This window comes from Castanea sativa, chromosome 5 (genome assembly GCF_040712315.1).
Source record: "Castanea sativa cultivar Marrone di Chiusa Pesio chromosome 5, ASM4071231v1".
Lineage (NCBI taxonomy): Eukaryota > Viridiplantae > Streptophyta > Magnoliopsida > Fagales > Fagaceae > Castanea > Castanea sativa.
The window spans coordinates 44,191,517-44,218,093 of record NC_134017.1 but is presented as its reverse complement, the minus strand read 5'-3'; the positions used below and the strand labels follow the sequence as shown (position 1 = coordinate 44,218,093).

Here is a 26,577-nt window from a genome sequence, read left to right as displayed (position 1 = left end):
TTTGGCCTGTATTCTATTTTGAGATGTCTCAAAATTATGTCCTGTTTGAAAAGTCAAATACCATTAATTTATTAACATTCTCTTTATGCCCTTAATTTATTTGTTATAACATTTTTTCAATTTAAAAAAAAAATTAAAACCTAAATTTTGAATCCACTATATATGTCATCTTTATTCAAATTATAAAATAAAAAAAATGTTTTAAAATAATTTTTTGATAAATTTATTTAAGAGTAATTTAGGAAATTTTTAACTTTTTTTAAGAGATAAGACAATTAATGATGTTTTCTGAAATAATCGGGTTTTCCTAACTAGGCCAAGTACTTTGAGACGGAGGGAGTACTTCTTTATTTATATTTGGAGAGAGAGAGAGAGAGAGAGAGAGAGAATAAAAAATTTGATAAAAAATTAATATTTTAAAGAAATGTAGAGTATAATAGATAATCTAATGTTTGTATTTTTGAAAAATGATTATGTAAAATAAAAATGTAACTCTTATTCTAAAATAAAACAAATTTTTATATGAGCTGATGTGAATGTTCTTAACAACGAGAAAATCCAAGCTAATATGTTCTTAACAACTAGGAAATCCGAGCTAATGTGAATGATCTTAAGAATGAGGAAATCCCACTGCTCACTAGCTAAGATAGCTATTGAAAATATGTGATGCGGTAAATTATAATATTGAGCTCAACAACTGACAAATAACCTTTTGTTTTTCTTTTTAATAATTCCTGTCTATTGAAAAGACTTGTGGTGCAATTCATGAATCGGCCATTAAGAGGAATGAGGACTATAAAGACCAGAAACTCAGTTTTTACTTTTTATAACTATACATGCTAGACTTTTGGTACAAAATGAGTAGAATGAGAAGATTGTCCAATTCATTGTAAGATTACTTAGATAAAACTATTATCAACTTGTAAATGGAGAATTATCCTGCCTTCCCTTCACTGCCCTTCCCTAGTTTCTGAAAATCAAAGTCTTAAGTTGGGACTCGTAGTTGATTTAATTTTTTAATTATAGCACGTTTGAGGAAGATCACGAGCTACCAAGTCAGATTGCTTAAATTTGACTAAACCGACTGGCACTGGCACATGTTATCAGATTTCTTAAATTTTTCTTATCCGGATGACACTGACACATACATGTTATAATCTCCGTGAATAGGTCATGAATCCAAATAGGACACAAATTCGAGGCCACAAAACTAATTTAATTTACCGTAGATGTCGAAATTAAATTGATACACATGTTACCCCACTTGCACTGAACCGAATGAACAAACGGCCCATTTGATTGGTGATGGAAGATTGTGCATAATGAATTTCCCAAGGTATGGAGTAGGTTCACACGATGTTCGATGAGGTGGATGTAGTGAAGTTAGATCAGGACAAGAGAACCTTGAACAACAATTTAAAATAAAAATAAAAATAAATAAAAACAAACAGTTATCGGTCATCTCCTAAGCTTGGCGACAACAAGAGCTGCAAACCATTACTGGCAAAAAGATAGAGATCAACGGGTTCAAGGAAATATAAGCTCTAAATTTGTTTTTCCGAACCAAAGTTGGGGGCAAAAATGCATGTTTACATTGCCTGCAATTCTTCATACTTAAAACGTTTAGTACACACTCAAACTCAAGTTCAAGTACAAAGGCCATTTGCTACTTCTCAAATGTTTGGTACAAACAAGTAAAACAGTCTAAAAAATTGTTAGCATCGCTCAATTTACTAAATATGTTCCCCAACACCCTTTCTCAGTTAAAAAGCACATAAAAACATAAGCATAATGCAATAATAATTCCTCCATTTCCTCCCAGGAAAAAAGGAAGGGATCACCCAAAGGTATGGTTATCATTCAAACTACCATTACTTAATCGCACAAACCTCATTCTCACTACTATGGACAAAAATAATATTTATGATGAACCAGAGGCCAGCCTAAAACCAATGTCAACTAGCCCTATATGTTACACTATATATCAAAAAGAGATGAATATAACAATGGCGATTTAGAGTTCTCAAAATTAATACATATATTTTCAAGGAAATTCCTAGGTTACTGATCTATGCCATACCAATTGCTTCCCCCTGATCCATTGCATAAGCAAATCAAACAGCAAGTTCAGTGACCAATAGCATTGTGTGGTTGATGCTGGTAAAAATGTGGGGCAGCCTCCCTTAGCCAAGAAGGATCTATGGAGATGACATTGCGCATGTACTGCCGATCAGTTGAGACAAGAGAATGGAATATAACCCACTTTGGGTTAACTCTGCATGATGAACACATATTTGAGATGAAATAATAGCATGTGCACAACACATGTACCAATCAGATGATAATACATTATGGATGAAGCACCCAAAAAGAGAAACAGCCAATAGGGTTGAAGCACGGATCAGTCAGCAAAAACAAATGAGAACACATACATACAAAAATGTATTGGTGTGATTGAAAACAAAAGAAAACCATGGGGTGAAAGAGCTTCCTAGAAATTGAGGAACCTCTGTGCAAATATATGAGAAATGACTACCCTGTATTGGAAATAGCAGCAATCTCTGAGAAGATAAAATAAATAAGTGAAGTGTGTGTTGATTGCCCTCTGTTACTCTTTACTGTAGGTTGCCATAAGCAAGTATTCTAATAGGAATGCATATTCCTGTTACTCCATAATTGAACTTTTATTAATTATTTAAGTATGCACAAGAAAAGAAGGGGGAACTTCCCAACCCAACCTATACCAAAAGAGGATAAAACTAGCAAAATTCAAGGTCCCTACCTAAGCCGTTCTCTGTAGCACTAGATTCCAGTGTAAGATCAGGAAACTAATTATCATATGAAGAGCATGTGGTGACATTTGAATATTGTTATTTCAATTGCTACATAATAGTAAAACTAAAAAATTATGCATAAAATAAATAAATAAAATCTTTCATTTTCCCTTCATTAAAATAACCAAAAAGAGAAAAACCATAAGTTCATTAATACAGTATCAAGTCAAATATCAGACCAGTTTCTGTACAAACCTGAACAATACAGACGATGGGTGAATATAAACCTCCTGAGAGCCTCTGACAGTCTTATACATCCCACTGTGACTGAATGCCTTTGACAAGATAAGAACATAAATTTATCAGGGGGGTCACTCAGAAAAGAGTTGAAACAAAATGGCTGAAATAATGAAGTTTTACAATGAACAGGAATGAACATAAAATCATATGTCCAAAGAGAACAAGGTGCATTGATAGTCTGATAAGGAAATTACTCACTTCTAAACGACACGCATTAGCGAAAAAGCCAGCAGTAACTGCCTTTCTTACCGCCTGGACAGGATTAAAAACAATAGAACATTAACGATTTCAAACTACTCAGAATATAACAAGAAAAGGTTTCTTGATCTTCAAACATCGATTTTAAATTATTCAGAATGATAATTTCTAAGTTCTAAACAGAAATGATTTGGAAATGAGGAAAAGCCAATGCTGAATGGAACAACTAGCAATCCTAAAATTGCACATTATATGCCACGTGTATAGGCAAAAATTATAAGGTTTGGTCAAAACCCTGGTCTATGCCCTTCAATCAAACTCTTAATATTCCTCTACATTTCAAGAGTAATGATTAGAGATTGGAGAGTGAATAATTAATAGTATACCACCTAATTACCAGCTATTATTAATCCTACCATCATTTTACTCTGTTTGATTATTACTATTAGTCATTTGGTTGAGCTTTTTCGGCTTTTGTCAGATTTGTTCTCTTCAAAAATTGATTTATTGCTAAGCACAATTGAAGGTCTTGATACAATAAGGAGAAGATGATGATGATGATAAAATTAATATTATTAAAAAGGCAACGCCATCAAGGGTGCTGCTGCTTGCAAGAACAAGTGAATCACAGGAAAATTTTAGATTGATCAGTTATCATCCTTTTAGGATCATTTGAACTTCATACTAGGTTTTAGATTTCCTCCAATTGAATGCTGAATTGCCTTTAACAGTTGCAAGCATGTTTCAAGGCCGATGCTGATGATAAATAATACTTTTACTGTGTAGTATACCATTGACACTAGCAAGCAATTGTGAAGTATAATCTCATTTGTTATAACTTATCCCTTAATTCTAATTATGTTAGTTTTCATCCTAAAATAACCATATTTTAAAAAATCTTTATTTTAGAGAACTTCCTTAATGGGTTAAGACAATCCTATGCCATCATTCAATTCTTTTTTTCTTCTTTTCCTATTTTTCCCCCCTCTAATTTGAATGGGGTGCCTAAGTAATTTATTTTAAAAATAAATAAAAGAAAAGAGCAAAAAACAGAAGGAAAGAGAGAGATTCATGTGGATAATAGCCAGATGGTTTTCTTAAACACTAGATAGATGAAGTTTTAGGTGAATGAATTATGAATTGACTACGTTACTAATTACTTTTTGATAAGTAATAATATATATATATATATGTATATATATATATATATATGTATATATATGTGTGTGTGTGTGTGTGTGTGTATGGGTCCGGCTCCCCTCCTGTTTAGAATCCTTATGTTTCCTCCCTTTTTGTCTAGATGACTGACATGTGGCAAATGACACATCCAAAGGTTAAAAAAACACCACATCAACTATGAATTTTCTCTCAATTTTTGGGTCTTTCTCTTTTATTCTTTCTTTCTTTCCTTCTCTCTCTTTGCCCCTCTCTCCAACATCATCAATGTCACCTGAGAATCAAAGGCCCCAAGATCATAACTCTCTGGAAAAAACGGGTAAAAGCGGGACAACAGATGAGGAAATCAAAGAAGAATAAAAGATCTTTCTGCCAAAAGCCAAGAAAGCTCTATTGTGCAAGGTGGGTGTGCAGGACCTGCAGGTTATTGTCCTCCTTTTGTAGAGCCATTTTCATTTTCTTGTTAAACCATCATCTGTTCTATCTCGATCTTGTTTTTAATTTCTTATATTTTGTTTTATCTTTTTTTTTTCCATTGTTTTGAGCAGTTGTTTGGCCGCATATTTTACTGGAAATTTCTTGTTGATTTGGGCTTATTGAAGCCCCAACACGTTATCACTGAATGGCCAAATCTATTTGACGTCATAAACTTCAATTGATTTTTATCCCTCCACGGTTTTCTTTTCTCAGGTTCAGTTGTATATTAAGATTGAAAGGAAAGCAAACTTGGGTTTTGTCAACCAAAAAATAAAAAATCAGACTTGGGTTTTCTCTTAGCTTTTAGAATTCACTTTTTCCCAAGTTCTGATCTTGATGCCTCTAATGTTCAGGTCACTTTTTCCCAAGTTCTGATCTTGATGCCTCTAATGTTCAGGTGGCGGTGATAATGTTGGAGAGATAGCTAGGAAGAGGCAGAGAGAAGGAAAGACTCAAAAATTGAAAGAAAATTCATAGTTGACGTGGTGTTTTTTTTAACCTTTGGATGTGTCATTTGCCACATGTCAGTCATCTAGACAAAAACTGGAGAAAACATGAGGATTCTAAATGGGAGGGGAGCCGGACCCTATATATATATATATGTAACAGAAAAATGAGTCACCCAAGTATACAGGAGATGTAATGGGTAAACAGTCAGTTACAAAAATTGCATAAATCTAATAAATCAACAATAGAAAATAAAGAAAGATTCCTCAAGGCAGACAACTAGTCCAACAAGGTTCTGAAAAAGAACAACTTAAGGTCAAGCATAGAACTTTTAGTATCTTTAAAACTCTTGCTATTCTTTTCCCCTCAAATGCACCATTTCAAGCAATGGGGGATAACCATACCAAGTATCGACCTTGCCAGCAAGCTAAAAGCTCAACAAATTCATGGACCATAGGTCTGGAGCAATAGGGCCATGTAGCAAAAGGTGATCAATGAATTCACCATTACATTTGCACATATGACACCAATTGGTAATCCTTATCTTTCTCTTCCTTAAAATTGCCAATTGTCAAAAATTTACCCAAGGCTGCAGTTCATACAAAGAAGGCTACTCTCAAAGGGGCCTTTGATCTCCAAATATTTTCCAGGGGAAAGGATGATCACTAGTAACAACTCCAGCACCCAAAAGTCGGTAATGAACACCAACCTTGAAGCCATTTTTCTTGTCTGGTTTCCAACCCATCGTATCCTCCCCCATCCCCCTAATTACTATACCATACATGGTATCCATAAAGGTCGTCAAGGACTCCAATTCCCAGGCTTGTATGGCCCAGACAAAGTGTAGATCCCATTAAAGAATCCCATTGGTGAACTGCATAAAATCAGCCACACGTGCCTCCTTATTGCAGCTAATTCTAAACAATTCAGGGTAACATACAACAAGAAAAATCTCCTTGCACAATCAATCTTGCCAAAATTTCACCCATGTTCCATCCCCAACCTCATATTGTATGTGACATGACAAAGAAGACCAACCCTGTCTAATAGTTATCCACAAACTAACTCCATACTTTACCTCTATCACTCTTCTCAAGAGAGCATCCCTCTCAAGACTATTAACACCACAACCAATTCCCTAACAAAGCTTCATTAAAAAATATCAATCTTCTAATACCCAAACTATCGAAAGAAAGAGGAATACAAACAGTCACCCATTTAACTAGATTGAATTTAGTCCTTCCCCCATACCATCCCATAAAATTTTCTGCTAGATTTTTTCAATACAATTAGCCACATCTGCGGGGATAGGATATAAAGAGACAAAGTAGGTAAGCAAGCTCAATAGTGTACTCTTAATTAAAGTGACTCTTCCTCCCTTTGGATAAATATAAACATTTTCATCTCGCAAGTCTCCTTTCCACCTTTAAAATTGGATTCCATATCATCCTCTCTTCAAAGTTAGCACCCAAAGGAAGACCCAAGTATTTCATAGGAAGTGAACCCTGCTTGCATCCTAACACATCCTACAATAGCATAATGTTCGGAACCGCTCCCACAGGAACCAACTTTGACTTACCCAAATTAATTTTTAAACTTGAAAGAGCCTCAAACCAGATGAGCACCATACGAAGTAGCAAAAGCTGATCAAGATCAGTGTCACAAAAAATGAGAGTTTTGTCAGCAAAGAGGAGATGAGACACTACTAAGAACATCCCTCTAAATTGCCCACCCTAAAGCCTGATATACGGCCCTCATTAACAGCTTTAGCCAACATTCTACCCACTGTATTCATGACAATTACAAATAACAAAGGAGACAATGGATTGCCTTGTCTCAACCCCCTAGAGCTCCCAAAAAATTCACAAGGAGAGCCATTAATCAAGATGGAGAAACAAAAAGTAGATAAACAAAAGAAGATCCACTGCCTCCACTTTTCTTAAAAAACCACTGCACTTAAGAAAAGAATGAGAAAAATCCAATTCACATGATCAAAAGCCTTCTCTACATCCAACTTAGATAATTATGCTACTACTTAGCCAAACTCTTACTAATATATATATTAAATGGGTACCATGCATAGTGCAGGTTATAAGCTAGTATTAATAATGGTTAAAAGCTCTGAAGCTTCTAAGCCTGTAGAAGTATGAATAACATGACATCTTCCGGTGACCAATGAGACAAGGAAAGAGAAACAAAAATGAATTGTTGGTTGATCTACTGCCCTTTTCTCTGCAATGCAAACAAATGTTTTATAGGGAAGTATGACATTGTTCTATCAGTAAATCTCTTGGAATGTTACCTTCATATCTCCCTCACAAGATTTTAAGACTATGCCTAATCTCTGTGCTATTCTTCGGAGCTGCCCTCTAATTTCAATCACTTTTTTCTGCACAGCATTTAAACCAATATCAACATAAACAAAACTACAACCACAAAGTGCACAAGATAATACTACTTAAATCAAGTAAATTTAGAGCTACATTTGCACATGGAACTAAGAAAAGTGAAAATTAAACCATTTCATCAATTGGCCAATGGTCTTTGGACCATATAGCATCTCCTCCTGCCTTAAATAAGTAGGAGATGTGAGGTCACAGGTCAAATAATTACAGGTGCATGTGTTAATATTTACCTTTAAAAAAATATTTCTTAAAATTTTTAAAGCAGCTAAACACAGAGACACACCATGGCTTGGTAGTTCACATGGTTCTTATGACACCATTGTGAAGATTTTCCAGATTGAAGAAACCCTTTGTAAACATTTAGGAATGTCACATGGTCACCCTGCATTCATTACACAACCATTACTGAGCAAAGAAAAATATCACATATATTACACCCCAACCCCAAAAAAACGAATTATTGGTCCAGTAACAGAAGATGCATTGAGTAGATATCAGTAGTAACATTACACATCAAAGCACCAAACAATGAGATTGAACAATTCTAAATTTTATATGTTAGACAATCATTTCAGATAGATTGTGAAAGCTCAATTTAAATTCAAATTTGATCATTCAAAAGGTGTAACCTTTTGGGTATTCTTTTTGGAAGTGGGGCTCAAAAGTTGGACTGAACGTGCAGCAGTTCAAACTCAGAAATTAGATTGATTTCTTGGCACAACAAAGCATGTAGAATAAAGTATATGACCAACATACAGATAAAACAAAATTGACAACTAACAGAGGTATAAGGATTTTTTTTTTTTTTGGGTAAATGAAGACTAGAGGTACAGTAAAGGAATTCTTAAAGTTGTGTTGTCCAGAAAAATTGAAATTTCAAATCAAGTACCTCAGCTGCAGCAAATCTCAACTTGGCTTCATCCAGTTCCTTTTGTACTCCCCTCCCAGACACCCAAATGGACTGCCATAACACAGGTTAGATGTGAAATAAAACTTACTTGAACTATTTAATATACCTATGTATAGTTGTATCCATTGTATGATTGTATAAATGAATATCTTTCCAATATACTGTATACTTCTTTTATCACTCTCTCTTTCTCTCATTAGAGGAAGAAGAGAAGCACATGAGGCTCATTAAGTGCAAGACTCAAGTCCACACCAAAAACAGTACTATAACTAATAGGATAGCTTAACACTTGATAAAGCCTTTTAACTCCCACCCTACCAATGTGGGACAACCCCCATGGGGCCTGCAGTTTTTTTCTCTTCCTAAATAATTAGAGGAAGGAAAAGAGTAGACAAGGCCCAACATGGCTTTGTCAGTCAGAGCATTTTTCCTGCATCTGTCACTTAATCAAAGTGTACCATATATAAACCTTGAACCAGAGAAAGTGATAATATATTAGAATCAACTAAGGCAAGAGGGATAAAACAATTTACTTGGATAGAGAGAATGGCAGCAATAGTAAGAATCTCCTCTGAACATCCAAGTTCATTTGAAGAAAGGATCATTTTTGAGATCATTGGTTCCTACATTGAAAATTTCAACACACACATTCGAGTTTCATTTTTTTAATTTATCAACTGAAAAAAAAGGTAAAAATCAACCATGTCAGAAACAAACCTATTACAACAAACACATCCCAAAATGTAATACAAGCTCATCCAGATTACACTATGTTTAAAACATAATAATTGTAAGAGAATACATAACAACATTCAGATGTTTGATGGATATAAACAATATATTTTCAAGGCCTCATGCTTCCATAAGCGTTGGTTTCAAATTAATTCATAAATATAGTTCTAAAAATTACTATGAACTGAAAAGTGATAGCAATGGAACAAAATCAGAAATTGATAATAGGCTCACTTAAAAATCAGGTTAGAATGAAAGGCAACCAAAAACATAACAAGCACGAGATCGTTTGACCAAGATTCATTTATTTCAGTTTCATTGTCATAAGAAGTAACTTAGACCTTTGTTTACTCCATGAAGTAACAGAGACATAATGATTCCATGAAAAATTAGGGCAAGAGCTTCCAGGATAGGTTTTCCTTAATTTTATTTTTTTTATTTTTTTGGGGGGCGTGGGGGGGAATGGGAGGCTAATATGCAGCAATAACAACTACCAGGTAAGCAATTTTACTGCGAGATACAGAAAAATATAACACCAGGCATGCCAATATTTTAGACTAATTTTCACATTCATTCCCCGTCCAGCAGACTGGGAAAATACTTTAAAAAATGTAGAGGATCAAACACATGAGCAATCATATGCATCAACCAAGAAAACGTAGATCCACCTCATCAATAAAATTTTATTGCTTATAAATAATTAAAAACCATGATAACGTAGTTTATTGGCAACATACTAATGGAATCTCTGCCACTTGAAATCCAGCCGGTGAAGTAAGTTTGGCATCATCATCCAACACTCCAAGAGAATACAGTACTTCTAGCGCTCGAATCATTGCTTCAGGAGATGGAGATGCTGGCCAATCAAAGCCCAGGATGTTGTCTATACCTAGGGCTTTTAACTAATAGATCAGAACAAAATAATTAGCATCAAACCTATTGCTTAAAAAATTTATAATAAAATAAAATAACTCTTCCAGGGCAAGTCAGTACTATATTAAGTTCTTGCTTGAAGAAAAGCCTAGAGATCATAAGAAAAACACGGCATAAAGGAACCAATTTATAGCCATCCGCCATCATAACACTTCACTTATTTCAGGCACTTGTAAATAAGAAGATAAGAAAATCCAATGAGCTTTGGCTCAGACGGCACTCCTCCCCCCATAATAAAGGATAAAGGGTGGCTAGCTTGTTGGTATTGGAGTAATAAATCATTTACATATTGAAGTGCTCTCACATAATTCTTCTTAATATAATTGTTTGCCCTAGTATTGGGAAAAAAAAAAAAAAACACTTTATACTTCACTCCTTTGAAGCTTAAGCATGTTGGAGGTATTACTGACTGCTGCACAAACTACATGATAATGACAATCAAGATAACCAACAAAGAGAATAGACCTTTGCTGCAGGAAAAAAAACCAAAACAATGCAATAATAAAATTGAACAATAGATAATTTAGGGGTCCGCACCAAGCAAGAGAGAAACCTCTAGCAGTCAGCACCTAGGGTTGGTGTTGGTTGCAGTCAGAACCAAACTATAAAAAATTTTCAATCAATCAAACTATGATCTTCCCCATAGGAATACAATAATATGGTTATAGAGACTACTAAAACTAAAACCTAACTCTAACTGACATAGGCAAACCCTAATTCTAATTGTAATTGACTATGGAAACCTTATCCTAAATGACTTGGAAAATCCCAAATATTGAATTACATCAAAAATCTTGAATCTAGGAAAATAATTATACGAATTAATTAGTTAACCTGACGCAAGACAACCAGAACAAAAATTGAAACAACAAAAAATAAATGGATATGACCTAAGAGTCAGCACTTAGGCCTTGCTTGGAGTCAGCACCAAACGTGGAATTTTCCACGGCATTTCATCCTCAAACTGATGGTCAAACTGAGGTGGTTAATCGTAGCCTAGGGAACCTCCTTCGGTGTCTAGTGGGTGAAGCCAATCGGAATTGGGATTCAATTCTTCCTATAGCCCAACTTGCATATAATAGCTCTGTCAATAGGTCTATAGGCGTTAGTCCTTTTGAGGTTGTGCATGGATATACACCTAGGAAGCCCTTAGATCTTTTGCCCATGTCCCCACATGTTAGGATTTCTAAATCTGCTGAGGCATTCGCACGACATGTTCATGATTTGCATACTGAGATTCACAAAAAATTCAGGTAAGTAATTCTCAATATAAAATTCATGCTGATACTCATCGGCGTCATGCAGAGTTTCAGGTAGGAGATTATATCATGATTCGGATCCGACCTGAACGGTTTCCCTCTGGGACCGTTAAGAAATTGCAGGCTCGTAGTGCCGGTCCGTTCAAGGTATTGAAACGAATGGGCCCAAATGCATATGTCATTGACCTCCCTCATGATTATGGTATTAGCTCCTCCTTTAATATTGAGGATCTGGTTACTTATAAAAGCCCTACAACTATTCCTGATACTCCTTTTGATGAGCCTTTACTTAATCCTATTGATGCCCCTATGCCTACCCCTTTACCCTTAAATTTGCCCTATGCACATAAAGAATCTATTGATGCTATTTTAGATGAGCAAATTGTTTCTACCAGGGATGGAGGAGTTCACCGTTTCCTAGTTCGGTGGCGCGGGCGACCAGATACCGATTGCACATGGATTACTAGAGATGAGCTACAGCGACTGGATCCTGACTTACTGGAGTACTATCAGAGCTCTTCAGCTTTCCACTCGACGGGGTCGAGTTCCTCTCACCCGGGGGGAGTTGGTGCGGACACGAGATATAGGCCCCCAATTATACACACGTATGGGAGGAAGAACAAAAAGAAGACGACCCAACCTGTGGCCTTATGGATGGAGCCTATTAGTTATTGGGCTTGAGATTAAGCAAGCCCAAACATTTAATAATTAGGGTTTTGTGTTGTTAGGGTTTTGTGTTGTAGCTATTTAAACACTTTTTGATTATTGTAACACAGCTTTTGAGAAATATAAAAAACGTTTGTTTTCTTTTACACTGGTGCCGACTCCAGTTTGCTTGGTGCTGATTCCAAGCAGCCCTTAGGTGCTGACTCCTAGGGTTTACTCTATCATTTTTCTTCTCTATTATACTATTGTGGTTGTCCTACGTCAGTTTTGGTATTAGAAGCACCTTATTTTGATGGTTATGAAACTTATCCACGAGATTTTGTCAACTGGATGAATGGGATGGAGCAATTCTTTGAGCAAGCAAATTTTGTAAACAACAGAAAGGTTAGGTATGCCAAGTTGAAGTTAAGAGGTAAAGCACAAAAATTTTGGGAAAAGCTTGAATATTTCCGCTATCTAAACAATGAACCTGCCATTAGTGTGTGGGAAGATATGAAGGAAAAGCTTTGTGATGAGTATTTGTCACCATACTATCGAACTAAGTATCTACCCCAATCTCAATGTGGTACTTTTCAAGTTGAAGCAAATACGATGAATTTTCATTCCATTTCATGTCCTCAACGCACTTTTGAGCAATCTATCAAGGAATTAAAGGAGTTATCTGAAAAGATCAAGAAAAATGTTCAAGACATAATTGCTCAAATGAAGCAAATGAAGACTCAAACCAATTCATTTGGGAAACCAATAATAATTGATCATAATGAACTTATTGCTGCCCCCCCATTATTGATTGGATGGAGATGAAGGACGCCCTCTCGAGGAATTATCTTCCTCCAACTTATAGGAGCTCCCTCCTTGAGGAATGGGATCGCCTAAGGCAAGGCACTGCTCCTGTGACCGAATACATAGAGAAATTCAAGGAATTCTAGAGGCGAATTCGAATAGTTGAGGAAGAAGTTGTCACACTCAATAGGTTCAAGAAAGGTTTAAATGCTAACCTACTAGGCGAGATTATCACCCGAGGAGTCACCACCTTAAGAGAAGCCTATGACCTTGCTAGGAATTGTGAGTTAGCATCCAAATCTATCTTTTGGCGACGTTCTGAGCTTCGAAGCATTCCTCCCAACCCTCACCCTTTTGGTAGCAAACCTAAACTTGCCTTACCCCCTAAGGTCAACCCCAATAACATCCTGATACAAAAAGAGGACAAGGGAAAAGGTGTGATCAATGAGCCCTCAAGATTAGGCTCTCGCCTCCAATGCTTCAAATGCAATGGGATTGGACATGTCGCAGCTAGATGTCCCTCTAGGACCCTTGTCATTCAAGAGGATGATGAAAAGGTAGAAAGTGTTGAAGAGCTAGTGTATGACCCAAATGCTAAAGAAGTCCAAGATGTTGAGGCCGAATGGGAAGATGATCCCAGCTACCTCACGTGCATTAGAGCCATCTCCCCTCAGGTTGATGATTCCCAGGCTATTTTTGGTGTCCCTAGAGTGAATGTGGTAAGGTGTGCTTTGACAGAACAAAGGGAAACTGATGATTGGCGAAGAAGTGCCATCTTCCAGACTTACACTAAGTGTGGAGACAAAACGTGCAAGGTTATTATAGATAGTGGGAGTTGCATTAATGCGGTGTCCTCTAACGTTGTTTCCCACCTAGGCTTGAAATTGATCCCACACCCTAACCCATATAAAGTTTCTTGGGTGGATACTTCCTCCATAGCCATAAAAGAAAGATGTGTTGTCTCACTCCAATTCCTCACCTACAAGGCAGAAATATGGTGTGACGTAATTCCCATGGATGTAGGGCATATTATCTTAGGTAGACCTTGGCTTTATGATTTGGATGTCACCCTTCATGGGCGATCCAATTCTTGCTCATTTATGTTTGGAGGCAAGAAGATTGTGCTTAATCCTTTGAAACCCAAGCCAATCTATATGAGCAAGAAGCCAGAAGTACCGAAGGCGAAAGGTCTGAACATCATAAGCCCAAAGGCATTTGAGAGGGTAGCAGTTCAGGAATCCATTGTGTTTGTCTTGGTTGCTAGGGAACTTCATGGAGAGACCTGTGAGGAGCAACCTGAAGAAGTGAGGTCTGTGCTCCAGGAATTTAAGGATGTTTCCCTGAGGAACTCCCCAACCAATTACCGCCCATGCATGATATCCAACACGCCATAGATTTTGTGCCCGGAGCGACCCTGCCTAACTTGCCCCATTATAAGATGAGCCCTGCAGAACATGCCGAGTTGCAAAGACAAGTAGAAGAACTACTTAGGAAGGGTTTTGTTCGTGAGAGCATGAGCCCTTGTGCAGTCCCTGCACTCTTAACTCCAAAGAAAGATGGGACTTGGAGGATGTGTGTTGATAGTCGTGCCATCAACAAGATCACTGTGAAGTATCGTTTTCCTATCCCTCGGTTGGATGACATGTTGGATATGATGGCTGGGGCAACGATCTTCTCCAAGATAGACTTGAAAAGTGGCTATCATTAAATTAGGGTTCGTCCTGGTGATGAGTTAAAAACTGCCTTCAAGACGAAAGATGGTTTATATGAGTGGATAGTTATGCCTTTTGGATTGTCCCATGCTCCTAGTACCTTTATGAGAGTGATGACTCAAGTGCTCAAGCCTTTTATGGGAAAATTCCTGGTTGTGTACTTTGATGATATCCTCATTTATAGTAAGTCTAGGGAGCAACACTTAGACCACCTAACTCAAGTTTGCACAACCCTTAGGAAGGAGAGTTTATATGGTAACCTCAAGAAGTGCTCTTTCTTTACAGATAAAGTTGTCTTCCTAGGTTTCATAGTGTCATCTGAAGGAGTTTCTGCCGACCCCCAGAAAGTTCAAGCAATTATGGATTAGCCAAAGCCCAAAACTATACATGAGGTTCGAAGCTTTCATGGGCTCGCTTCCTTTTACTGCCGATTCATCAAAGGATTTAGTACCATTATGTCTCCCATCACTGACTGCTTGAAACATGGGGAGTTTACTTGGACAAAGGCTGCTACTAAGGCCTTCAAGGAGGTGAAACAGAAGATGACTGAGGCAACTGTCATGCGTCTCCCTAATTTCACCAAGCCTTTTGAAGTGGAATGTGATGCCTCAGGTATTGGCATAGGGGGAGTACTTAGTCAAGAGCGTCACCCAATTGCCTATTTCAGTGAGAAGTTGAATGATGCTAAGCAGAAGTACTCCACGTATGACAAAGAATTTTATGTCATTGTACAAGCTCTTTGGCATTGGCGTCATTACTTGTTGTCTTGAGAGTTTATTATCTACTCTGATCATGAAGCTTTGCGTTATCTCAATTCCCAAAAGAAGCTAAATTTTAGGCACGGTAGTTGGGTTGAATTTCTGCAACGCTACTACTTTGTGGTGAAACATAGAGCGGGAGTTGAGAATAAGGCTGCTGATGCACTGAGTCAAAGAGTGTCTTTGCTATCAATCATGAGTGTTAAGGTCACTGGGTTTGAACGACTTAAGGATGACTATCAATCATGCCAAGATTTTGGGGAGCTCTACACTAGCCTAAGTATGCTTCACATCCCGTCTTGGATGATTATACCCTTCAAGATGGTTACTTGTTCAAAGCCAACAAATTGTGTATCCCTCGGTCGTTAGTGAGAGATTTTCTAGTTTGGGAGATACATGCAGGAGGCCTTGCAGGTTATTTTGGCCGAGATAAGACAATTGAGGAAGTGGAACGTCAATTCTATTGGCCTGGTCTTAAGAGGGGTGTTGCTAAGATAGTTGGTCAGTGTCGTACATGTCAACTAGCCAAACATCGCAAGCAAAACACTGGTCTGTACACGCCTTTACCTGTGCCAGATCGCCCGTGGCAGGACGTGAGTATGGACTTTGTGCTAGGTTTGCCCCGCACCTTTAGGAAGCATGATTCTATCCTAGTAGTTGTTGATCGCTTCTCTAAGATGGCTCATTTCCTACCATGTTCTAAGACTTCTGACGCTTCTAAAATTGCAAAGCTTTACTTTAATGAGATTGTCAAGCTTTATGGTCTCCCCAAAACCATAGTGTCAGATAGGGATGTTCGTTTCATGAGTTATTTTTGGAAGACCTTGTGGCATTTAGTAGGCACCAAATTGAAATTTTCCACGACATTTCATCCTCAAACTGATAGTCAAACTGAGGTGGTTAATCGTAGCCTAGGGAACCTCCTTCGGTGTCTAGTGGGTGAAGCCAATCGGAATTGGGATTCAATTCTTCCTATAGCCCAACTTGCATATAATAGCTCTGTCAATAGGTCTATAGGCGTTAGTCCTTTTGAGGTTGTGCATGGATATACACCTAGGAAGCCCTTAGATCTTTTGCCCATGTCCCCACATGTTAGGATTTCTGAATCTGCTGAGGCATTCGCACGACATGTTCATGATTTGCATACTGAGATTCACAAAAAAATTCAGGTAAGTAATTCTCAATATAAAATTCATGCTGATACTCATCGGCGTCATGCAGAGTTTCAGGTAGGAGATTGTCATGATTCGGATCCGACCTGAACGGTTTCCCTCTGGGACCGTTAAGAAATTGCAGGCTCGTAGTGCCGGTCCGTTCAAGGTATTGAAACGAATGGGCCCAAATGCATATGTCATTGACCTCCCTCATAATTATGGTATTAGCTCCTCCTTTAATATTGAGGATCTAGTTGCTTATAAAAGCCCTACAGCTATTCCTGATACTCCTTTTGATAAGCCTTTACTTAATCCTATTGATGCCCCTATGCCTACCCCTTTACCCTTAAATTTGCCCTATGCACATAAATAATCTATTGATGCTATTTTAGATGAGCAAATTGTTTCTACCAGGGATGGAGGAGTTCACCGTTTCCTAGTTCGGTGGCGCGGGCGACCAGATTCCAATTGCACATGGATTACTAGAGATGAGCTACAGCGACTGGATCCTGACTTACTGGAGTACTATCAGAGCTCTTCAGCTTTCCACTCGACGGAGTCGAGTTCCTCTCACCCGGGGGGAGTTGGTGCGGACACGAGATATAGGCCCCCAATTATACACACGTATGGGAGGAAGAACAAAAAGAAGACGACCCAACCTGTGGCCTTATGGATGGAGCCTATTAGTTATTGGGCTTGAGATTAAGCAAGCCCGAACATTTAATAATTAGGGTTTTATGTTGTTAGGGTTTTGTGTTGTAGCTATTTAAACACTTTTTGATTATTGTAACACAGCTTTTGAGAAATATAAAAAACGTTTGTTTTCTTTTACACTGGTGCCGACTCCAGTTTGCTTGGTGCTGATTCCAAGCAGCCCTTAGGTGCTGACTCCTAGGGTTTACTCTATCATTTTTCTTCTCTATTATACTATTGTGGTTGTCCTACGTCATAACCACTAAGACCTAAAATAAACAATTGACCAATAAATTATAACTGACTTCCAAAATTAAATAAAAATAAACTAAAACAAATATTTCTTGGTGCCTCCCACATCACCTTCAGCAAAGGACATTTTACTAATCTTTGAAGCAACTATGCATGACAGACATAGAGGAGTGGTACAAGTAGCAAATTATATCGTAAACAGAAGTCAACCCCAGTTCAAGCTATGTCTCTCCTTCCGCCCTTTTTCATGTCAATTTATAACCACTACCATAAATCAGAAGATAATCAACCCAAAAGTGAATACTTCAAAGACAAGAAATTATTGCAATACAAGAGTTTTGTCAACCCATTATGGAATTGTAAAATGAAAAAAAAAATTAAAAAAATAAAAAATAAAAAAGAAGAAGAAGGAAGGAGAGGATACACAGTTGCACACTATGACTTATAGAACTTATTGCAATTAAACTGCATACCTGAATCACACAGGAAACAAGGTTTGATCTTTGCATCTCTGGAATACCCTCGGCAGACATTTCATTGACAAAATATTCTTCAGTATATAACCTGGTTGCAGCCACAGGAGTAAGATCAAGATGTAACTATGTAACAAATAACTGGAAATGCAGTTAACATATCATCTCTACAAGTTCAAATAGCAACCTTTGAAACTTAGGCAGAATGCACAAAAACATGGGCACAAAAGATTAAATCATAAAAACGCAGGGCATAAAAGATTACAAGGAAAATTGGCTTGAATCAGCAGTGTGTAAACTCTAATAAAATTAATTGCTTATGAAAATTGGCAGTTATAATCGAATTCTGAAGATTTTGGAACTTGCGAACCAATAAATTGAAACAGAGCATGACTGTGCTCAGTTTAAAATAATGTAAACCTAAAAATAAGAGTATACTGATATCATTGCAAATATATTAAAGGGTGTTTTGAAAGTTTCTACAAGCTAAACCTTTACAAGCCATTTGGTTAGTGGAATCCCATTTCTTTCTGAGAATCTGATCAGATTTTCATGTTTGGCTCCCAGATTAAACTGCACTTTTTGGAAATGTAACATTTTCATGAGTATCACACTTCCACAAAACGTAGAAATCTCATCACCACATTCAAACCTTGTTAATTAAAAATTCCTTTCTGAAAAATGGTAGGAAGAATGTTCAGAAACTGAAATGAACTTATTTTCAATAATCCAAAACTGCCCATTTCTTGCATTCAGGTTGTCCCAATTCAGACCATTTCTTGTTAATTGAGCTGGTGGAAGCTCTTTAGTACCACTAACAGCCCAGCCCCCCCCCCCCCCCCCCCCAAAGAAGCCAACAACTATAGTTAGCCCACAAAATAAAGCCTAGAACGCAAGATCATATTGTTATACTAAATAGTAAACAAGGGTATTTTTGAAAGTCTAGGGCAAAATCTGTTATCATCCTAGAAAAGTTTAGATCTAACAAAACACAGGAATGTTACATGCCAAAGAACCTGACGAGAATTCGACTAGTGAACCAAACGTGGGCATGTTACATTTTTAGGAAACTGATTTTTTTTTATAAGTAATAAAGAAATTTATTGAAAAAAGATAGAGTCACCCAAGTACACAGGAAGTATACAAGGGAGAACAAATCAAAGACGAACATTACAAAAATCAAGAAAATCCAAAATAGAAAGAAAAGGAAGGCTTCTCCACACAGAGAACCAATCTAGTAAGGTTCGGAAAAAAAGAGACTTAAGATCAGGCATGGAACTCTCAATGTCTTCAAAACATCTACTATTTCTCTCCTTTCAAATACACCACAACAAGCAATGAGGAACGGCCTTCCAAATATCTCCATTACGATGGCAACCAAAACGACCTTGCCAGCAAGCCAAAAGCCCAACAACAGACCTTGGCATAACCCAGTAAACTCCAAATAAACCGAAGACCATGTCCCACAATTCCATGGCAACCGAGCAGTGAAGAAAAAGATGGTCAACACTTTCACAATTGCACTTGCACATATAACACCAATCCAGGATGCAAATCTTTCTTTTTCTTAAATTGTCTACAGTCAGACATTTCCCCAAAGCTGCAGTCCAAACAAGGAAAGCTACTCTAGAGGGGATCTTCTGCTTCCAAATGCTTTTCCAAGAAAAAATTTGCTCCTTATGGCCAACAAGAAGATGGTAGTAAGTACTAACCGTGAACCCCTTACTCTTACAGGGCAGCCAACAGGACTTGTCCTCCCCAATCGCCCTTACGGGAGTGCTATAAATGGAATTGATGAAGCTCCTGAAAGCTTCCAATTCACGATTATGCACATCCCTACAAAACTGAAACTCCCAATGGAGGACTCCATTGGTGTACCTCAAAAGATCCGCCACAGTAGCCTCTTTTCTACGACAAATCCTAAATAATTCCGGATAGCGAACGGCAAGAGAAGAAGAACCACACCAATGATCTAGCCAGAACAGCACCTTTGATCCATCTCCAATATCATACATAATAAAACGAGATAAGGAGTGCCACCCCCATCTAATGTTTTTGATAATCCAAGATTTAGAGAATGTGAACTTTTATGGGAATCACAGATTCCACATACCAAGTTGCCTCTAACTAAAATGGCCTTTTTTTGAGTCATTTCCCATTAACAGAATAGTACTTAATGCATAAGATTAACTTATTATAATGTTTCTTCATATAAAAGCATGTCATTGTCTCAATAATGTTAGTTGAAGGTACATGTGTAGCAAAGGTAAAGGTACTTTTCTTGGTGCAAGAGCATTGAGTGGTCACATGCTTTAGGAATGCCTAACTGCAAAACTGAAGCATAACAAGGAAAAACGATAATAGAGGTGCCTTATCCTGTTATCCATAATTCTGAAACAGCAACAACACTTGACTGCTTCATTTATAATGAATTGAATGTGATAAGGTTTGAGCAATAAATTACTAACAATAGTGATTATAAATGAGGTCACTTTACAAGTTAATTGACACTAATTTCCCAAGAAGTAAAATATTGCCTTTAAGATAGGTACCTGTAACACTTCCCAGGTCGAACTCGTCCAGCTCTACCCGCCCTTTGTCTAGCAGATGCCTTGGATATAGGTGCCACTACCAGATTCTCAATATCTGAAATCTGCAGCCAAAAAAAAAAACAGATTCAATGATAAGAAAGAGTAGACAGACAGAATGATTTTAGATGCCATTAGAATCAATCATAATTACAATGAAATTTTTACATGCAGATGGGAAAGAATATGAAATTAAAATTATAGTGTAGCATGTTTCTATAAATAATTCAAAAAATTTAAATCATCCCAACCTAAAGATGATTTACTTCATTCTAAACCAAGACCAATCATCCACACTTTAATCCCCCAGTCAAAAAAACAAAAATTTTATTAGAAAAAAACAAACCTAGTACACCAGCAGTGTTCTAAGAGAGAAGTACAATCAATTCAAAATACAATGATCAAACAAGTGTAAGCAAGAAAAACAAGGGGGAGAGAGAAAACCAGCACTCCAATCCAACAAAATACGGATAGAAGAAGGCTTTAATTTCTAGGATATTCCATTCACATCCCAAAAAACTTCTAGAATTCCGCTCTTGCCAAAGACACCACATAATGCAATGTGGCACAGCCTTCCAAAAAGAAATATTTCTATGCTTACCAAAAGACCCCTGCCAAGCCGCAAACATATCAATGATTGTCATTGGCATAACCCAATGGAGGCCAAATAGCAGGAAACCATATTCCACAGCTCCAAAGCTATAGGACATGTTACTAAAACAAAGCCTTATTATTAAAACTTTAGGGACCGGCAATGGATTCTCTATAAACTAATCAATATCAACCACGTGTATTTTTTTTCATCATTTTCTCAGTTCCAAAATAATACTTGTTGTAACCTCCTTAATTAACATGTCCTTTTCTACTACTACTAACGTTATTTTAGGTCTTCTATCTCTTTTCGATCCCTTGACTTGAAACAAACCACTCTTCCTCACTCATGCATTACTTGATCTCCTTTGCACATAACCAAACCATCTCAAGCTACTTCCCCTTCTTTGGTATCTCTTAGCTATCAAGTTTTACAACCCATTCATCTTGAATTCTTTATTTCTCCTTTTACTAAACTTACACTTTATGTACTCTGATTTAGACCTACTTAACCTAAAACCTTTAGATTCTAAAACATCCCTCCATACTTCCAACTTTACATTGACTCTGCATCTAGTTTTATCCACTAAGACTGTACCATCTACAAAAAAAAAAAAAAAAAAACATACACCATGAGACTTCACCTTGATTCTTGAATGTATATAATAAGTTCATCCATAACCAATGCAAAGAAATATGGACTTAAAGTGGGTCTTTGATGCAAACCTATTTTGATAGGAAATCCACTTGTTCTCCCATTAGTTCAACTCAATCAAATAAATATCTTTAACCTTAATATACTTTAGAGAAACTCTATTCTTTTCTAAAACCTGTCACAAAACCTTTTAAGTGCTTTATCATACAATGTCACTTGGTCAATAAAAACCATATGGAGATCTAATTGCTTCCATGGTAACCCAAGTATAAAACCAAATTGATTATCCAATATTTTTGTATCTTTTCTTAGACTATATTCAATTGCAATCACTATTTCTCAAAGTTTCATAGTACGACTCATAAGCTAAATTCCACGACAATTTGTATATTTTTTAATATCTTTTGTTCTTGTATATAGGTATAAAATTATCTTTCCTCCACTAACTAGGCACTTTGTTAACACTTAAGATCTTATTGAAAAGCTTTTTTAACAATCCTATACTCATCACCTAAACACTTCCAAAATTCAAGGAGTATAGTTTTTCCCGTTTTCAATCTCCTCAATATGTCATGTATTTCAATCATCCTATTTTTTTTTTTACAAACCTATGTTTTCTATCCTCAATTGAATTTCTTGTATAACATCCATTAAAAATCATATTAACTCTTCCATCTTTCTTCACTAACACTCTTTTCTTTCGTTACTAACACTCTTTTGATCTTCATCCTTAATGCCACTTGATACACTCCAAGCTTGCTATACATCTCATTATAAGCGTAGAATCTAGCCTCCCGAATAGCCTTTCTTGCTTCCTTCTGCGACACTTTATAAAAAATTAAAAAATTAAAAAAAAATATTAAGTAATAAAAAATAATTAAAAAAGAAGGGTGTCACCTGAGTATATAGGAAGTGCATCAAGGACAGTACAAATCAAATGCATAAAAAACAAAAGTCCATAAAAACATGAATTGAAAAAAAAGAACGAAAGCCTAACACTGCAACCCAATCCACTTTATACTTTTATATGTGGCATTGTCTCTACATCTAGGCAAGCTTCTATAACTCTCTCATTTTAAAGGTTGCTTGCACATCTTCATTCCACCACCAAATCTCCTTAGGCCTTAGTCGGTACTCCTTGTCCTTTCAATTCTCCAAATACTTCCTTAGCCACTCTTTTAATACAACCAGTGATTTCATTCCACATCTTTTTAAGAGCTTCGTCTAGGCCCTACTTACCTTCTTTGATCATTCTATCTTTAAAAATAACTTGTTTCTCTTCATTCAAACCCAACCATTTAAATCTTGGATTTCCACGTCAAATATCTTGCTTTTCAACATCTTCTAATACAAATATCTAGTCCCACCAACCTATGTGGATTGGTTATGGGTTATGCTCTCTTCTAGTCTTGCAATCTTTGTAATATCTACTACCAACTTTTAAAATAACAATGAAATCTATTTGACGTTTGTCCCACTTTTAAAGGAATTAAGTGTGAATTTTCTTGAACCAAGTATTCACCAATATCAGATCGTATGCCATTGCAAAGTCAAAAATAGCATCTCCTAATTCATTCTTTTAAAATCAGTACTATCTTTTCCAATATGACCATTCAAGTCTCCTCCAACAAAAACACTTCCCCATTTGGTAACCCTTGAATTAGTTCATCCCTGTCCTTCCAAAAGTTTTGCTTAATGGCTTCTTCCAACCCTATTTGAGAAGCATATGCACTAACTATGTTAATTGTTTCTTCTCCTGGGATAAGTTTTATTAAAAAATTCTCTCTCTTATCATCCTAATCTCAACAACTTCTTAAAGAATCTTATCTATGATTATCTCTACTCCATTTCTTTTTTTTATCTTTTCTTGAAGACCATAATTTATATATGTATGTTCAATTTCTTTAGATTAATCCCCTAACCACTTAATTTCTTGCAAGTACACCATATTTATTCTCCTCCTAATTATAGTATCTACTATTTCCATTAGTTTCCCTGTTAAATATCCCATATTCCAAGTGTCTATACAAATCCTATTCTCCTGGATTAACTTCTTTATCCAAAACCATTCACCAATGTGAGGGAACGTTGCCAATTTCTCACTACACCCAAGTGCCTATGTAGCGTGTCACTTACGAGTAACAGCCTAATTAACCCCAACAGCCTAATTAACCCCAACGCACTTGTCATTACATCTAGGGATCCAATGCAACACATTCCCAGTAGGGGACACCTTAACATATATCTATATAGGATCCAATCATGAAAAGTGACAATTTTACGCTGCTCGTCAACCTACTGCAACACTCCTTTGTCCGAGCCTGGAATTGATTGTGAGCGAAAAAAACAACACTCAATCATAGACACAAGTGGAGTTGGCAAGATTGATATATTTACAAGAAACAATTTTGCAAGGTGAAACATTCAAGATATGATGCGAGTATGAGAACTAATCATACAAGTACAACTCCATAAATTTAAACATTCAAACAACAAATTTGTTACCGGATTGTAGAATCGCTGTTTTGAGAACCCACTATCAACAACATACACAATTCCCTGCACATAATAGAAGCATAAAGTTGGATGAAAATGCACTTCCTGGTTGCTTTTCACTAATCACATCCAACAAAAACTGCTCTAGAGGGCAGAGATCTTACCTCCAAAGTTAACGATGTCTCTGCTATATTTGTTGATATCACTACTTTCCTTTTCCCTCTAGGAGTTGGAGTAAAAATCAACTCCTTATAGAAAGAAAAAAGGTAGTCAGTGAATCAGAAATTTGACAAACAAAGACTCCATAAAAATGAGTTTTTGCACCCAGATACCATATTGATAACTAACCTGTTCTGCACGTGGAAGTCCTGAGTACAGAGGCAAAACAAGTAATCCTGAAAATGTAGATTGATTCATGATTATGTCCAACAAAACTTTTCATAATGATTTTGAATGTCTAATAGAATATAATCTTAAATACTAATCTACAAGATAAACATGTAATACTGCCGACTCAATAAAATCAAATTTAAAGCAGTGATGCAAAGCAAAGAGCAAGCTCCCCTGTTCTTTGTTAATACAAGTCAATTCCGTTGGTTCATGAACCACGGTCATGTATTGTAATATGATCACGTGAATACCGATCAAAGGAAGAGGGAGGAAGCAAAATAATAATAATAAAAGGACAATACCAACAAAGGATGTGGATCAGTTATGATATTATGGATCCGTTTGGATAGAACTTATTGCTAAAAACTGAAAACACTATGGCAAAATAATTTTAAATGTGTGAATAGTGATGCGGGACCCATTTTAATAAAAATTTGATAAAAAAGTACATGAACAGTGCACGCACAGTGCGCGCACTGCGCACTTGTCTCCCTGCAGCAGAAGAAAAAAAAAAAAAAAAAAGCAAAACGCAAAACGTGGAAAATATAAGTTGAATCCAAACGCCCTCTATGACACAAAACCTCAATTGCATTTAATAAATGCAGAACCATCTACAAACCATGGAGCATCTAATAAATCACAATGTACAGACATGCACACATACACATGGCCGCATGATTGCATATAGACACAAACATGTACACATTATAAATATAGCTTGTGTGTGTATTTCAGCAAATTACAACTACTTTAGGATGTACGCATGTAGAAACTACAAAGTCTAGACATAATTGCTTTGTCATTCAAACCTGAAGAGTTCTTTCCATTGCTTTGAGCTTCCTCGTTAAGCAACTTGACAGCAGTATCAATATCATCTTGACCAGTAAGAAATACCAGAATATCACCCATGGGTTCCTAAATGCAACATATATAATTTAGACAATAAATATTCGTGAAACAATATACCTCTCTCTACCCATATTAAGAAGGTAATCCTCAAAACTGGAAAAAAAACGCAGCCTCTCATCAACTTTCACAATAATTTTTTTATTAGTAACTTCCACTAAAAAAAATGAAGCCATTGCCTACAAGGTTCTATGTAAAGTCACAGCTGGGAAACAAGCTTTCAGGGAATATAACGTAGTACATCAATTTACAATTCATTCAATAACAGTAATAAAAAGAATAAAGTTCAAAGGACTTATGACTCCTTGGTGAGGAAGTCAATCCACAGCACAGTTCATTTGTAAAATTAAAGATTAATGCATTGTGGGGAGAAAACAATTTGGTTCCTCCAGTTTACAGTTTAGTTATGACCTTTCTTATGTAGTTCCTTGCTGTAGTAGCATCACCCTAAGCATACGTCACTAGTACAGATTCAATGTAGATCTGCTGCATATGTGATGTAATGGTAGATCAAATTGATGCTACAACTTAATGTATGAAGTAGCAAGGGGTTATACCATACAATTTCAGTTAGGAATTTATTAGGAATCATTCCAATGCAGCACCACCAAAGGTCATGAAGCTTACACGAAGGGCGCACCTAAGGCACCAGAGGAGTAAAAACTAGCCAATGCAAAGAATCAAGGATCTCTAAGAAGGAAAGAGAGCTGGTTAGACATCTAAATTGGAGCATGTACTTTTTCTGCTTTTTTTTCCTTTTTTTTTTCCGAAAGGGACACTCTAGCATGCAGCAAGTGTACTAGAAATCCTTAAAGCCAATGAGCTCTAGCTAAAATTTGCACTTCCTCC

The 26,577-nt window shown here is 36.6% G+C and overlaps 1 protein-coding gene across 2 annotated transcripts in view; it reads right to left on the bottom strand.

The window, feature by feature from the left end:
• Positions 1 to 1,729: 1,729 nt before the first annotated feature.
• Positions 1,730 to 26,577, bottom strand: part of LOC142636903 (putative pre-mRNA-splicing factor ATP-dependent RNA helicase DEAH9) — a 36,838-nt gene continuing 11,990 nt past the window's right edge. For both annotated transcript variants that reach the window (XM_075811190.1, XM_075811191.1), the window contains exons 9-22: positions 25,632 to 25,737; positions 24,781 to 24,827; positions 24,597 to 24,680; positions 24,442 to 24,495; positions 20,655 to 20,755; positions 18,103 to 18,193; positions 10,157 to 10,321; positions 9,221 to 9,310; positions 8,667 to 8,738; positions 8,061 to 8,159; positions 7,675 to 7,761; positions 3,273 to 3,326; positions 3,030 to 3,109; positions 1,730 to 2,275 (exon numbers count right to left, since the gene is read on the bottom strand). In XM_075811190.1, coding sequence (XP_075667305.1) covers positions 2,128 to 2,275; positions 3,030 to 3,109; positions 3,273 to 3,326; positions 7,675 to 7,761; positions 8,061 to 8,159; positions 8,667 to 8,738; positions 9,221 to 9,310; positions 10,157 to 10,321; positions 18,103 to 18,193; positions 20,655 to 20,755; positions 24,442 to 24,495; positions 24,597 to 24,680; positions 24,781 to 24,827; positions 25,632 to 25,737 — 1,278 coding nt within the window. In that variant the 3' untranslated portion in view covers positions 1,730 to 2,127. The remainder of the gene's footprint in view (positions 2,276 to 3,029; positions 3,110 to 3,272; positions 3,327 to 7,674; positions 7,762 to 8,060; positions 8,160 to 8,666; positions 8,739 to 9,220; positions 9,311 to 10,156; positions 10,322 to 18,102; positions 18,194 to 20,654; positions 20,756 to 24,441; positions 24,496 to 24,596; positions 24,681 to 24,780; positions 24,828 to 25,631; positions 25,738 to 26,577) is intronic.